Genomic DNA, 17,354 nt, shown 5'->3' on the forward strand with positions numbered 1-17,354 from the left:
GTTTCTTAACGTTAAACACCCTCGGACATATTTCTTACCACATGTCGGTTTGCACGTCGATCGGTTCGTAGTTTAGCACTTCGGGGGCCACATAGTCAGGTGTGCCAAGTATTTCTCGCACGTCAGCGCCTTCGCTGAGGTACCTGGATATGCCGAAGTCACATAGTTTTACATCACAGTTTGGAAAGTCAGCAGTCAGTACAAGGTTTTGTGGCTGCAACATACAATCAAGATTATTAGATTTTATTTTAATACTTAGTATAGCGATTGATAGTGATAAAAAATAAATTACAGTTGTAAAATAATATTAAATGACAGAAATCATTTGGGTGAGGTTTACTTATCAAATTAGAAAGGCGAAAGCGATGGTAAAATCAGTTGAAAAATAAAATTTTGGAACTTTGTTTTTCGACTAACCTTAAATTAATTGAAAATTTTATCACCAATATTTATTGGTTAAATCATATTTCGAGTTATTACAAGGTATATATTATAATAATTTAACACACTATATTATAACGACAAATAGACACTAAGCTGCGAATCGCATTTTTTTTCAACGCAAAGTGACTCTTTATCATACACTATACACATAATAATATCAACGGATTAATTTTCAATTTAATTTTTTATTAATTCCAAGAACGGACGATAAGCACGCATTTTCATCAATTTAAAAACAGTACGGACACAGAGACACAAAGTAGTGGTTATTTCTGGAGATTCTATCTTGAGAAATATTAAATTATGAACAGCACACACTGTGTATATAAAATTTAGGAGTATTATTAAAAACACCATTTGAAAACGATGGCAGACACACATGAGCAAAAACTACGTAGTGCAAGACTGATGGTTCGATGACGATCAAAATATAAATTATATTATAATCCTCGTGTGTGCGATTGTATGATGCGAATCGTTCAACAATCGAAAATGATGCGCCATGATAACCGAGTTTAAAATAGTCTCGTTCGATAAGAGAGAAAAAAGGCAAAACCATCCTGCGTGGAAAAAAATCCTAACTCTCGTGCATCGACACGTTAATCGGCTGAAAACGAACACCGTCCGATTTGTCTTGTCAAAAAACGCGATTCCTACTACATAGTTCTACGGGTCACGTTAGCAGCTCTGGTCGTTGTTTTCGTTAATACTTATTATCATTATATTCTAGTGGTGGCGTAGTTATATTGATTTTCATTATATTTTTATGATGTATTATTAATTATTATGTTGTATGCTCGACACACGCCACATGAAACAACAAATCGGACGAGTTTTTAACAATTTGTTTCCGAACCAATTTACTGCATGCTGCACTACTATAATATTATACGATGACCGTAAAGTACCTTCATTTTCGTTTGTTGCGTGAGCGTCGTATAAGTATATAATATATCGCGCTTTGAAACGCATTATGCACAGACGCACAGTCATCTACCGACGCCATCTTTACTTGCGTGCGTATTTACCAGACCGAACGAGGAAATCGACGACGAGAGCTCACCGTAACTATATAACAGTATAACACTGAGCAGTTTACGGATGATGGAAAATGGCGATTATCAATATAATTACGGCATTATGAATCTAGGAGTTAGGTGCATAGGGCCATCACGCTTGTCAATTTTTTTATCGCACAAGATAACCGACATATTTTTTTTACGTAGATATAGCGAACGGGTTGTGGCCAAAGGCAGTTTTTGACAACAGTTATAAGAGCGATGAACAGATATAGAGCGAGCGACGGTAAATTTATTAAAATAATGGTATACCTATTATATTTTTGTGGTATAACAATTATTATTTAACTATATAGACGTCCAAGACGAAAATAATAGATTACAGATCCACGTAGTACATAATATTATAAACGAGACTGCAGTCTACAAAACAGCTAATCTGGTCGACAATAATAATTAAAAACTGATAATAATAATCAAAAATTTTTCATAGTTCATTGTTATAGCCTACAAATGGCAAACCATGTCATAAAGTGCTAACGAATTGGTTAATACTTCAACAGTTAATAAATAACTCGAGAACTATGAACATTTTTGAAAATTATTTAATTTAATTAAATATTTAATTATTGTTAAACATAGTTACAGAATAGAAGTTTTAACTTATTTGAATAACAGCATACATTTTCTATTTTATATATACCAAAGTAAAATATCTTTCTAAAATTTCAATAAGGTAATAAAGTTTTGAAGCGACTATTAAAGTTGTATTGTTCAAATAAATAATGAGCGTTTACTGTTAAGAGAATCAACGTAGCCACCCTGTACACTGTATACATGGTAATATGGCTGTATGGCTGTCTGCAACTCTGCAACTTCGAATCAACGACGTGAAACCTATACTAATATAAAATTGTGATAATCTATGTACTGTAGTACAGACGTCAGATGCATCTGTCCAAAAACGTATATATATATAAAAAAAAAATAATAATGTGCAATCCTTAAATATATGAGTTTAAACTTTGAATAGGGGACGTAATATAAACGGAATATAAATTCGTCCATCGAATCAGAAAGGCCTTCTGCGTATAAAATAACCAACACGACCGCTTACTCGCTCTCTAGACTTACTTGCCAACTCGCAAAAACTAGAAAAAACGCTATATCAATGAAGATAAACCACATATCGCGTATAGCGTTGTCCGATAAGCATTTGAACCACTTGAGTCGAGATTTAAACATGTTGAAACCCGAAACGTCAAGATTTCGACGGTGTGTTATGATATCTGGCTGTACTCGAATACTTCCATATTTTTAGAAACGGTGCGACAACATCTGGGAAAGTTTACATATAAGGCGGAGACGCCGTTATACCGACTTTATAATATTATATTGCTGTATTATAGTAGTGACACTACTGTTTTCTAGCGATCTAGTCCGAATTCCAGACACACTGCAGTGCAAACCTGTAGTCAACGTTCGAGTTTTTGTTTTAATTGCTTTCTCGGACGAAAAAACCCATCGGAGCGTGAATATTAAAACATGAGAACCAGGATGCGTCATTTAATGGCAGTACTTCCATCGTCGCGCGTATATAAATTCTAACCCCGACAACAATGCTTTTATACCAATCACTTGCCCGCACATTAAATTATTACATTAACATAGCTGCATCGCAGGACCGAGCTCATATCCTGCCACAGTTCTCACTGGTGCTGCTACCAGGTATACAATACGTATATGCTATTATAGGGAAGGAACAGGAGAAATACGTCGCGCCGGCCTATGACTGATTTTGTATACCAAAACATGCCCTTGTACAAGTATAATATAATAATACACTATAAGTACAGCCACAGAAGGCTGAAATTATGTAATGAATTGGAATTTAATTTATTCCGTATACCTATAATTTTACCTCGTTTACGCCGTACATTTTCGTCGAACGTCCCGAAAAATCACCTGTCTTATTCGAAGAGAATAAAAACCAATACATCTTTCTTATATGCCATTACATTTATATAGTGTGCGAACGAGAATAATTTTCTGTCATCGGCAAACACACATCAGCCAATGATTTTTTAAGTGTAATATGCGCGACTATATAATAATAGTATTATATATAAATTATAATGACGCTGTACGTACGTCGGTAATTAATTTATGGTGTCGTAGATATCTCGCGTGCGGTTAATTAACAAAACAAATAACGGGCGACTAACGCGACTTGACAACTTAAACGTCGACCTAACCAGCTGCACTACGGAGGTTAAACTACGATTCCCTTTGTGTATAGTATAGTAGGAGGATAATTATGTATGCATGCAATAAAGTAAAAGAAAATAACTAAAAAATGAGTACATTATTGTACTATACTATTAATGCATATAACATAATATATTATTTATTACGGTATTCGAACGATTAAAAACACCATAAATTAAAGTCCTATTTAATACCCATTAATCGGCGGATAGGAGATTACAAAACTATAGAACATATAGAAGTTTAAAACTTTTTGTCAGTCAGACACGCTAATTAGAGGATAATGGTCTTGGGAACATAAACGTCTATAATTAATGACTATTAAAATTATGAGTATTCTTTCGATATATATTTCCCAGGAAATACTAATTGATTTGTTGTGTTCATTTGAAAAGCAATATGATACGAATAGTTTCCCATACGAATCATATAGGCACGATACTATTATTATAATAATTATGAAAACAAAAAGTAAAGTCGTGCAAAATACAATAACAATTACAAATTCTATACCTTATACACACATTTTCGCATTTGTTTTTCGATACTTATAACTTATAAACATAAAATGCAGTTATTTGTACGCGTGAGATTATTCGACTTTTCGAATAACGACGAGTTTTTTATCCGTTTCCGGTAATAATTTTTACAGTCAAAAATCGAGTTATTATATTATGTATAAATACATATTATTTAAAACGCCACATTGTCTCTAGCTGCGAGGTTTATGAATGTCATCTGCACACACACACACACATGCACACACAATACGCATTTCAACAACCTCATTCATCACCATACACTGCACCAGTCCCACACGTATATTGTAATAAGAATATTTCACGAATGCAGACAAAAGAGTGGGGCGAGGAATAATAATATTATTTATCAACTGACAAGACGTCCGGTGGCGGCACTAGAGTTTTACAACCGTTCGTCAGTTCTAAGTTTAACGGATCCTGTGGTTTAATGATTAAATTATAGTGAAATAAAAAAAACCCAAAAGCATAAACAACGTATCAGTAGTAAACCTATGTACGATTCATTTTAATAATAACGATTTTAGTATTTTACCACCAATTATATTATGGGAGGTCATACAGGAAGAACATTTATAATGGTTAAATATATGTATATATCGGTTTAATATATGTACTATTATTAAAATAAAACGTTCCGAGAAATTGATTTCGTCGTTTAGTTATATTTTTTTTTATTGCCCTTACCTTGATGTCTAGATGCGCGACATTTATAGTATGCAAATAGTGTAACCCGTCGAGTATCTGTCGCATGAGTCGGGCCACCTCTGGTTCAGACGGCACTTCGTCCTTATCCAAAACCATTTGTAGCTCACCACCAGGTGCACTAAAAAACAAACGATAAAAACTGTTAACAACAAAGATAATATTATGAATAATAATTCACGATGCCATTCGGATATAAAATTCCGGGAACAATATATGTGCTAAGCTCACGAGTATGTTCTAACTATAATTAACTACGTATATTTTTAATGTTCCTTGGTTTATAGCAAAAATAAAGTTATCCGTAATACTTAATAGTAACATATATCACAAACATTTTCATTACAAGCGTTACACGTATAGCATTAAAGTATATTCTATATTACACCTAATTTATTAGTGGTTTTGTTGAGAATATTGGACAAGTTCGTTCGTATTTTCACTAGAAATATCGTAAAAAAACAATTTTAACCATTATTTACTCGAACCACACAATATTATATATAGGTACAGTCAGTTTTTTAGATGTCGACCAATCTTTTTAGACCTATTTAAAAAATATATAATATGCATAATATACTATGTAGGTATGCACACAACACACATCAAATACACAGCATACAACATACAATAAGTATAATTAAAAAAGTATTCCAACACGTTTGTAAGAAAAATCGTACGTCGTACGTTTAAAAATTATTAACAATTAAAACAATAATTTATGTATTATAAAATAATACGTTGGATGATGGGCCATGCGTGTTGAGACTTATTTTTGTAGGTAAAATAAAATCATGTATTATATTCAATGATCTATTGCGACCATTAAAGGTAATAATGTATAAGGAACAAATATAATAATGTCATAATGTCGTATGTTATATATCATATTAACTTTTGTACTCACAGTTCTAGTAACAATATCATTTCAGTACTGGTTTCGAACACTTTGTAGAGGTTGACGATGCGGCTGTTGTATGTGCATGCTTCCAGCACGGCCACCTCGTGTAGGATTTCGGGTCGCAGGTCGGCGTTCCGCCGACGTTTCCGCAGGAACTTTGCCGCGTAGTGTTTACCGGTCTGTTTGTCTCGACATCTTCTGACCGTCGCATATTTGCCCCTGAGACAAAAAAAAATCCAAGAACGTTAGTTTACAGTATTCATAATATATTATTTTACATAATCGCATAACACGATAACGGTAAATATTACAATGATATGCAACGCATAAAATATGAAAAACGTAAGGTTCACAATAACGCGTAGGTACTGCACTGTTATACACTTATACATAGTAGGTTGATATATATTATGCCGTATATGAATAATATAATAACAATGCGCATCTAACTTTTCTCTAAGCTATTAATTAAAAATCCAAAATCCGCGAAACACTGCAGCATATTATACCATTATTATAGTTATAGATAGATACTTATAGTTTTCGGTTATTGCGCATTTCGTCACCAGTGCGAAACACAACGGTGATAATCTGCAGAATTTTTATCATTATAATAATGCATAATGATGTTACACCCGATACGTATTTAATATAGTTACAAGTATATATTATACCGAACGTTCACGCCCCAAAGATTATCGGGCGCCGCGACCGGACGTCGATTTCGTCATTATTGCTTGCCTTTGAAATAATAATATAAACCGTATAATATATTATTATACAGGTACGGTGGCGAGCGATTTGCACAAGTCACAACGACAACGCGATTCGGACGAGAGGTATCTATAGTTATATATTATATTGAAATATATATATATATATATATATATATTGTATATTATAGTCGCGACGACAGGAAGTTTTTGTGAGACGTATAATGAAGGGGCCGCGGCCATCATTTAGAATAATGTGGCACACACACCTTTTAAGACAATGACGATTGCTGGAGAAACGCGTGCGAATTTAAATTGGACGTTTCGATTATAAACATCGGACGCGCCTAGCAGGGTCACTCTAACCTACACCTCAGAAACGTATACAAAAATTGTACGATACTATCCATCATTACGAACCGTACGACATTCGACGATTTTCCCAGCAATTCAGACATAATCCGACTGCGTACCATATAGACATGTACCCTTATATATCGCCACCGAGACGTTATTTCACGAAGTTAATCAGGCAGATATTCTGCTGCAGATAAAACGAAGCAATGGTTCAAAATGGGAAACTCGTATGAGTACAAAGAAACGCCACACGCGCGCGAGAGTATCTCCGACTTCATCGGAAGTGCGTATATACTACTGATTATATATATATATACATAAACAGTTTCTTCGCCTTCCTACTCGTCCTGCAGTCTTTCGAAACATCCTATGTAATACGATTGCGGAGACCATATAATGATAATAGAAAAAAAAACTTAATAAATAGGAATTTGCGAAATTTCTTTTAACGAGTGCGGCGAAACGGCCGCGGCATTGCGACACGTATAGCCGCGCCGATGGCGCCAATCAAGGCCGCTTTACGCACATCCTACTAATATACGTATACACTATACATATATATGTAGACTACTGCGATACAATAAGTAATGTTATACATATAGGAACAGGATGTGAGTGCGCATGACGAAGATAAAAGTTGACCACTCCATCAAATATATTATATATGTCACTTTTGGAAAAACCCCAGGCGCAAAGTTTACACCGAAACGTAACGCGTGTAAAATATAAACAAAATTATTTACCGAGTTTTAAATTCCGTCACATAAACAGTAACGTTAGATGTAGTATCATATTTTGTAAATCGAATGGATCAAACAATAATGTACAACGCACTGCAGCAGTGACAGTAGTTAGGTTTTATACGATGGAGAAAGAGTTAACAGTGATGACTAAAACTTAAACTTATATTTATCTGTAACTCAAGCATATAATATGTCACTGACCTGTACGGTTTGCACTTTTACACTAAAAAAATAAAATAAAAAATTTTGGGCACTAATAATAGTGCACTGCATGATTGTGTGATCGCCAAAGACGATCGTAGTGACATATATATATACTTCATAATAGTAGTAGAATATATAATAAATATGTACCTATATTACGAATATGCCGTGATAACTGCCACCGTTTGTCGAGAAGACGTAGTTTGTATATTATTTCGTTATCGCAAATGTGATTTTTATTTTTCTGCTCACGACATTGAAACGGTATATCAACGAACGATTCTCAAGAAAATTCCTATTGCTTATATATGTATAGGAGATACGTGTCATCATAATATATACATACCTAAGATGTGGCGTATATACGAATACACCTTATATTGTCAGCGGTATAAAGTTGAAATATGGACTTTTTCTCACGTCGGAGTATATATATTTGTACTAGAGGTAACTACTCGTCGTCGTTTCGTCACGCGTTAACCCCGTTTTACCAGCGGAACGAAATCTTTGATATATATATATTAATCTAGTGTATCATTTTGCCTCCGACACAAACGCACCACATGGAAAACGAGCATAATACATAATATATTATACGAGTATTATTATAATAATAACACGAAATCATTTATCCGCACTGCAGACACGATTGAGAGGACATATCGACGCGATTTATAACCTCCGCGGTGTCGGTACAAACGCGCTTCAGAGCCATAAAACGATCGAACGCGACAAATTTATTTTTCACCTCATCATGTGTCAAGGTTGAATTTGTTTTTAAGTACATCCCAACGCCGTCGTAAAGACGTATACACGTGCAGCAACGCCATTACTTTATCCATGCCGTTTACTTATAAGTAAACGACACTTAATAACTGCAAATACAAGAGAAAATGCACATGAGAGAAACTATAAGCAACAAACACTTTATGGCTCAGGTTTAGGATAAAATAAGAATTCTTCTAATTTATAGACATTGTATATGATGCGTACATCATTGAACCTAATAATGCTGAAGTTAAAATTTAACTCGTTTTTCATTTTATTTTACTGCATAATATAACAGAGGCGTATCAATAAGGATTTTGTTTTTCAAGTGGTTTTAGTTTTTTAAATAAAATATATGATTTTTATGTTATAAAAAATATAAGTTTAAAAAATTAAAAATGCCAATTTGGAGGTGGTTAGAATCCCAAACCACCCCTTCGTCACGCTCATACAGTGTATAATTATGAATTATATGAATAATCTGTTGTTTTTGCAGCGACGACCGAACAGTATCCTTGCATGCAGTATGGTTACATATTATCATAAATATATGTATAACAATAGCTGGGACAAGTGCGCGATAAAAAACACTTTTAGTCTTTGGTTGAAAGTTGACTTTTATATATCGGTTCGACTTTCTATTCGACTAGCAAGCATACCTATATTATTATAAATACATAATTATGTTATTAGCACCTCGAAGAACCGAACCGACCGTGTCGCAGATTGATATCGCTCCCTATTATAGTACAATAAAATAATATACGTTAACGCGTATATGTTATTAGGTAGAAATGCAGAATCGTCGGCGGGCGTACATAAAGTACGCATAACAGTTATTCAAACAAGTATTATTATCGAGGAAATAATATAATTGCTTCATACCTATATAAATAATATGTATATATACTTTATAATATATAATCACAAATCAAGTGTTTTTTTTTTTTAAACACCGTATATGTTATTATAAAATGGAAACAATCGCTAACGAAAATACTTGGTTACATAGCGCTCACATATTATATATATATGTATATATTATATTAGCTACAACATAATAGCTGTGTCTAGCGCGTCGCAATGAAGATCGGTCGCACAAACATATTTTTATGATGACCGAATAATAATAATAACACGTACCCGCCAAACTCCTATAATGGAACACACATAATATTACATACAAGTATTATACGTATATTATAGAAAACGGTTTATTGTGCAACGTTACATTGTCGCCGGATTTTCAACTGTGCATATACACTTTCACTGGTTCATAATAACGCTGCGTTGATAACAATATATACAAATGTGTGTTCATTATCATCACGTATACACGCAGAGTTTAGGTGAGATATAATATAACATGTGGAGTGTGTACCTCATAATATTATACGTTATTTTAACAGCAAAGTCAAAATTATTTATGGGTCCACGTGCTGAACAAACACAGACGTTTTTGAAGCTGCTGAAAAAAAGTAATTTCAATGCAATAATTGTCAACGTGACATGTTTTTAATGACGCCACTCGACTAAAATATTATCGACTTATAATAGTGTTATTGTTATATATTTCAATTCGAAAATAAGAAGAAAAAAACAACCATTTCACCCCGGACACGCCGAGTAGAAATGATGCAGTTAATTACGACAACCAATGGGCGTATAAACACAGCGTTAAACTGTATATATAATAAATGATGAAAAGTAATTTTTAAACACATACTATTTATTAGAATGTAACAGGCATGACCATTATGTGTGTTGGGTATACTTCGGTTTACGTAATAGGTATACGATTCATGATTCATATTTTTTTAACAATATAAATTCATGATTGATTCTATGCGGTCTCTGAGCCCAGGTATATATAAGATAATATACCTATGTCATATATATAGTATAATAATTAACTACGCAGAAAACGTAGATGTATATTATAAACTATGAAAAAAACTAATATGACTTATTAAAACTATTGTATATAGGCATCACTAGCCACTATAGTTACATAGAATATTATATTATGTATATTATTATATATTTTAATACACTGTGTGTCTAAACTGACCATCGAACTAACTGCAGATGACGACTTACGACTTAATCGATAGTTTCGAACACCACACTGCGTCGCCCTTGCAGTCGACAATAATAAAATAACCAGGTTGACTACACTCGAAAACTTTGACGGACAAGCTACAGAGCGTACGTCTGTCTGTGCGACGCGGAATTAGGTCTCGACCGTATGGTCTTTATCGCGTCGTGTGCACTTTCTAGACGAGAATGTCTCAGCGCGACCGATAACGAATGTATGGCTGCGATCGATGTAGGTATTATAATATTTTTTACTTATACTTGATAAAAACGCGAACAGGTGGTTTGATCGATCAAAAACTATTACCAACGCGTCGTCCACGAACGATTGGAATTGGAGAATAAGGATCTCCGACACCAAACTGGCGATTATAATATACGCGTACATCATTGCAAGCCCGAATTAAGGGGTGCCGAGGAGCACATCTCCGAGGGACCTACAGTTGTAAAAATATATCAAATATTTTAAATGCAAAGTTTTTTAAATAATTATATGACACTGTCTTGTGTTATTTTTAATTGATTATTACTTTTAAAAAATTGTATGCTATAAGGTATTATAGTTTATACGCACTTCATGATGGTTATACATTCTGAGTAACATTTTATAATATCCATTGCTTTAAGTTCAATGATAGTAATCGAAGGCGATAATTTATATAATTATTTCCGTAAAGAATTTAATTCAGTCTTGATATAGCATTATATAATTAAAGTTATTAGCATACTATATCTACAATATAGTTACCGAATGTAACATTTTTATCTCTTGGGAAGACTTTTGTTTTTGCACGGCCTGTTTTCAGATCCTATACCTCATATCATGGCTGTATATCGTCAACGGTAATACCTATACATGCTGGCTCACAGACCGCGAGTTCGTGACAATAATCGTTAAAAAACGACCTTCCCCGGTCAGGCGTTCTATGATATATATTATTGTCATTGCTACTGAAGTGACCCTACCTTTTCACAGTCTTCTATAGCAAACAGGAATATACATGCGACGGCAAAACGGTATATGTTAGAGCGCGTCCTGCATACGCAATTAGGCGATGAGGTCATTCAGCGTTTAGGTCCGTCCGAGAGGGAAAGAAAACAATTTATTATTATTATCATCATAATAATATATTATATACACACACGGCTGTTGACCGCGTTTTGTCGGGCAAATTGAGTCGTCCGACGACAACGGTCACGTGGTATTTTACGCACACTACTACGGATAATACTGCTACTATATAATATTATCGGCATTGTCCTTGTCCGAACGCTAAAAAATTATTTTTGTTCTATTTTTTTCACTTTACACCTGAATCATTGCGGTGGTATAAATGATAGTACAGTATTATTATATCATTGTACGCGACCGCCGATGCCAATCATTCCGTCTGATGATTATGCAAACACATCACTGTCGTCGTTGTAGTACATTTCGTTTCTTTTGTTGTTGTTATTATTATTTTAATCGCGACCGCCCACTCATCTACGTAATATAGCTCTGACAGCCCGACAGGAAATGAGGCGGGGCGCATGTTGTCACAGGGGCGCGAATTGGAAGTACCTAGTTGTCAGAGTCCGGAGACTTGAATGCACTGTTTATCCGCTGCGGTTTAAACACACAATGCTAAGAGGCAAATTTGCAGCTTTTGACATACGTCACGACTTGTGGAGTAGGGAGGAAGGGGACTCAATGTGCGTGATAAATATTATATTACATCGAACTCACACTCAAAGTCAAGTGATTATTTTAATTCTTCGACAGCGATTGTAGGTAATAAATAATTAAATTAATAGTTTTAAGTACCTGTCTATAATAGATCATTATCTAAATTATATTATATTGTAGACTGCATGATTTACGTGTCAATTAATTTTTGAAAATGTGTGACGTGTATATTATATTATGTATTAAGCTATTTATTGTAATAATTTTGTAGAAAAATATATGTTATATTAAAACAAGAAGCTTTTATATTGAAGCACTAAGAATGAATACAATAATATTCGTTCGAATTCAATAAATTATTAAATACAAGATAAATATAGGCACAAATACACAACTTTCGAAGGTACTAACAACAAATTAAATTTTAAATCTGCAGCAGGCAACAACGAACATAAACCATACTCAATGACAATTGCATTGTAGAATAGATGTGAGAAATACAACAGTACTATACAGGTACTACCTAATATATTATACCTTTATACGCATATTCAATCAATGCATCTGATGTAAAAAAAAATATATATGTTATTAAAGAATTCGATACATCGCACACAGTCTCGGCCTGTTGGGTACGTTTTAATAATATGTAATTATTTAATTATTTCAACCGTATTCCACGAACACGGAATTTTGTGCTACAGCATATGAGTTGAATAATAATAATTAGATAATATATTATATAAAATTACGATTTTTAATAGTACAAAGTGATACAATAATTGCATTAAATACCCGCGACATGGCAATAACGAGAAGCTGCAACAGCGGGCCAAGTTCAACAACGATAATATGAGTATACCTACACACAATATTATATTCCTCATAATTGGTTACGGTTATAGCTTTTATCGCGCTTGGAATAAGTGGACTAACGGCAGGACTCCAGTATGCACAAAGGATCAGTATACGTATGAATAGAGAAAAAAACACTCAATTTTATTTCTTTATCAATTTTGTACGTCACTGCTGAAATAAAAAGTTGTGCGTTTGCGTACATAAACCATATATATATATAAGCACAACGCACACACATTGCAAATATATTTATATATTTATTTACGTTATGTGAAAAATGCGTGCTTAAAATTGTGCTAGTGTATACTATACTGTACGAAAAATATACTCATACGCGTTAAGGGAGCGAGCGAGAGAAAGAGTGAGACAGATAGAGAGATATGACAGTTATTGTTCAATCATTTTGCACACATACACAGATCGCATATATGTGTGTATTTAAGAAAGAGACTTGCACGTCCGAAAGGACATCGGACCGTCTGTTGTCGGGTCAAGGACACTATACGTTTCTGCTGCCGTTGTCGATGCGGTTTCCAATGGTCGCACATCGCCGCCGTCGCCACCAGGACGTTGACTTTACCTCCTGTTCCGCAACCACCACCACATCTACTGCCGTCACACTTAAACTTAAGATACCCTCCTTCCCTCTATCGCAACCCGCCATTGTTATTATTATTGTTATTATAAAGATTCTTCGCAAACAATAATAATAACATATTTTATTATAGGAACTATACACAGTCCAACACGGCTCGTAATACAATCATATAATATAATAAATTATTAATAACATACCTATAGTAATATAGCTACAATGCGAGAACTATCAAACAAGTCGATGTAGTTATTATAACCATAGTTTTTTTTCAGGTTCGCGGTTCATGAGGTGTAACTAAGAGACACACAGAGAATCTTTCTAGGTTTTCACCCCGGGTAGCTAGGAAATATGAAGTTGGGTATAATACTTTTAAGTATGACCAATCTACCTACAAACATTTACATACACGAGGATTAGATTTTGGCAGTGCGCACGTGCCGCACCAACTAATTGAAATTAGTTGCGCGCACTGCCGTGGGACATGGCGAGGAAATGTGCTGCAGCCCGGAAACGGTAGCGGCGCGTATCCGGAAAATTCCCGGTCGCTGACACTATCTGTGTTCACTATGCATAAGCATCACTTAACCATAGCCCATAATAATGTAACATAATATCAAACATTCCCCCCTCCCCTCAACTGCATCCTAATCGACTCACTGTGTGCGGGTCATAATGGTTTAATTGTCACGCTAATTATGCGTAATTTTATCTCATTTGTTTCGCCAAAAATTGTACGTTTTCTACATCAAAATGTTTGTAAGTCGATCATTAAATACATAAAATTCGTTGATGGCCAAAATCGTTTAACTTGTGTGAGAGAAGACAACAAAGTTTCTTGGAGTCAAGATAGCACAAAAAACATTTAAATTACCGATCTTATATATTATAATTAGGGCAGAGGACTTGTAGCTCTAAAAAGTCACCAAATATGATGCATTTAAATATACAAAATATTCATTAAAAATATGCACTTAAGTATAAAAAATATGCATTTTAAAGTGGATATTTTTGAATAAAAATTAAGAATTTTTCTGTTGGTACTTATTATTTTTATGATAAAATGTTATTTACAACTTTATTTAACAACTTACATTTAATTATTTGAATTATTTGGGTTAGGAGAAAATTAAAGAAAATTAATAACCCGACAAATTGCGGCATTAGTTCGGCAAATCTCGAGAAATATGGTCGATAATATCAACGTTATTTTGTATGAATAAATAAATAAATAAAAACGTCGAAGAAAAAATATTGGTAAACCTATAAATTATTTAAAATATGCATCTAAAAGTATAAAATGGAAAAAATTTGCCCTAAAAACCAAAAAAAAGCAAAATATGCCATAAAAACGATATAAAAAAGGAAAATATGCCCTAAAAACCAAAAAAACGCAAAATATGCATTTATAAGCACAATAAAATTTCAAAACTAGTTTTGTGGTAGCATGAAACGCATTTCTTTCGCACTCTGCTATTTTTGTGACTGTGCAAAAAAAATATGCAAATGCTACAAATCCTGTGCCCTAATTATAATATATCATAATAATTTTTAAAAATGATCATATTTATTTAAATCTAGTTGAAAAATTTTTTTACGCCTATACACAATCTACACATACTATATAAGGTAGGTAGCATTAGTTATGTATAATATTAGTTCGTTGCTCCTATTTAATAATCGTTAACGAGAAGTTCACGTTTACGTGTTAAGGTATTAAGATATAGTACACGCAGCCGGATTATAAAATTTCAATCATACTACCTACATAAGTCACATACCTACTGGTATTTTACTATTAAAACGTATTATATAATATCATATTCATTGATCCATTCCCTATATGACCAATAACGTAAACTGAAAAATAAGTGTGAGCCATGAAATGGTATTTTAATAAAAAGTGGGTCACGTCTAATATGAAAAGTTTGGGAACCACCTCGGGGACCACTGATCAGAGATATAAATATATTATTTATTGAATTATAAGAGATTGTATATATACAAATCGCGGACAAAATTGTTTAAATAATTTATGGTATTTCATACAATAATGTTATTATATTTATAATCAATTTAATATAAATATATACGTGCATTATAATATAGGTTGTGTATAAAATATACAATAAGCAGTCTATATTTTTCGACCCAAATGATGAATTATGGTATTTTTGTTTAATAAATTATGTTCGCATGTATATTGCATAAATAGGCGTGTTTCTTGTCACTTGAATATCATAATTGGATGCAACAATTCAATTACAGTAATTATTTAAAAGTAAAAAAAATGGTATGGCGCAAACCGTGATGCACTCGTTTTACTTGTTCTCGATAAATGGCATAACACTCATAAAGTCATAACAAATGTACCTGCAGTGTTTATTAAAAGACAAATTCAGTTTGTCTAATAAATACTAAATACATATATATATATATATATATATATATATATATATGTTGTACGTATATCTATAAAAGACATAACAAGTATATTCACCGCTGTTTAGCATAATGGATAACAAGTAACAACAACAATTATTACATTATCATTCTACACTAATCGTATTCACTTAATTTTATTGCATATGCATTACGCATTACCATATTATAAAAAAAAAAAACACATCATATAGAACCATATATTGTTTTTATTTTATTCCTTACAACAATGTATATTTTTTTTTACCGAGATCTGGATCACACACACAGTATTATGTATAGGTACGTCTAGTGTACTCATAAAGGTTAACACACATACTCAAACACAAGGACATGGGATTATTTTTCGTCTGCAAAACGCTGCAATTTTCCGTGTTTAATCTATATAATTCATTTAACGAACCAATTATGTAACGTAGATATTACGTGAAAGTACGTGTTCAAAATATTAATAAAAATAATCCTGAAAAAAGAACATCCCAAGATTTGGACTAAGGCAGAAATTTATTAGACGACAAGGTATAAGTATATCATACACAACAAACCAAAACAATTCGAAGTCTATGATGGAAATGTGACTTGATGAGTAATTATTTTCAACAACATTCAAAACATATAAACTGTACATAATACAAAACGCAACTTGACGGAAACACTAGATGAAATTTTCGGACCAAACCCGGATCAAAACACGAAAATTATAACCTTCCTCAAACTAACCAACCGTATTACCGTAACTAACCTAATTTTAATTGCTAAGATATGTAACATAATGTAAACCTAAAAAAAATTGTAAAAATTGTAATTAGTATTTAAGAGATTAACTAATGGCCCTTGCTGTCGAGTTTATATAAAGATCGATAAAAAAAAAAAAAAAACTGTAAATAAATATAGTTATTCCTCAACTCTATAAAGTAAAAAAAAAACGACTAGTCGGCGAAGTACAGGATTCTTTTCTAAACGTTTGTTACGTAGGTCAATATAGGCCATTAATGTATCACGCCCCGAAATAAATGTTACCCTTTTTTGGCC

At 33.2% G+C, this 17,354-nt stretch overlaps 1 protein-coding gene across 2 annotated transcripts in view; it reads right to left on the reverse strand.

The window, feature by feature from the left end:
* Window positions 1–17,354, reverse strand: part of LOC107167797 (uncharacterized) — a 57,497-nt gene that overhangs the window by 3,504 nt on the left and 36,639 nt on the right. For both annotated transcript variants that reach the window (XM_015516983.2, XM_089226407.1), the window contains exons 2-4: window positions 5,883–6,095; window positions 4,958–5,096; window positions 39–214 (exon numbers count right to left, since the gene is read on the reverse strand). In XM_015516983.2, coding sequence (XP_015372469.2) covers window positions 39–214; window positions 4,958–5,096; window positions 5,883–6,095 — 528 coding nt within the window. The remainder of the gene's footprint in view (window positions 1–38; window positions 215–4,957; window positions 5,097–5,882; window positions 6,096–17,354) is intronic.

Source organism: Diuraphis noxia, unplaced genomic scaffold (genome assembly GCF_037042655.1).
Source record: "Diuraphis noxia isolate RWA-SAM2 unplaced genomic scaffold, SU_Dnox_SAM2 contig0004, whole genome shotgun sequence".
In the NCBI taxonomy this organism is placed as follows: domain Eukaryota; kingdom Metazoa; phylum Arthropoda; class Insecta; order Hemiptera; family Aphididae; genus Diuraphis; species Diuraphis noxia.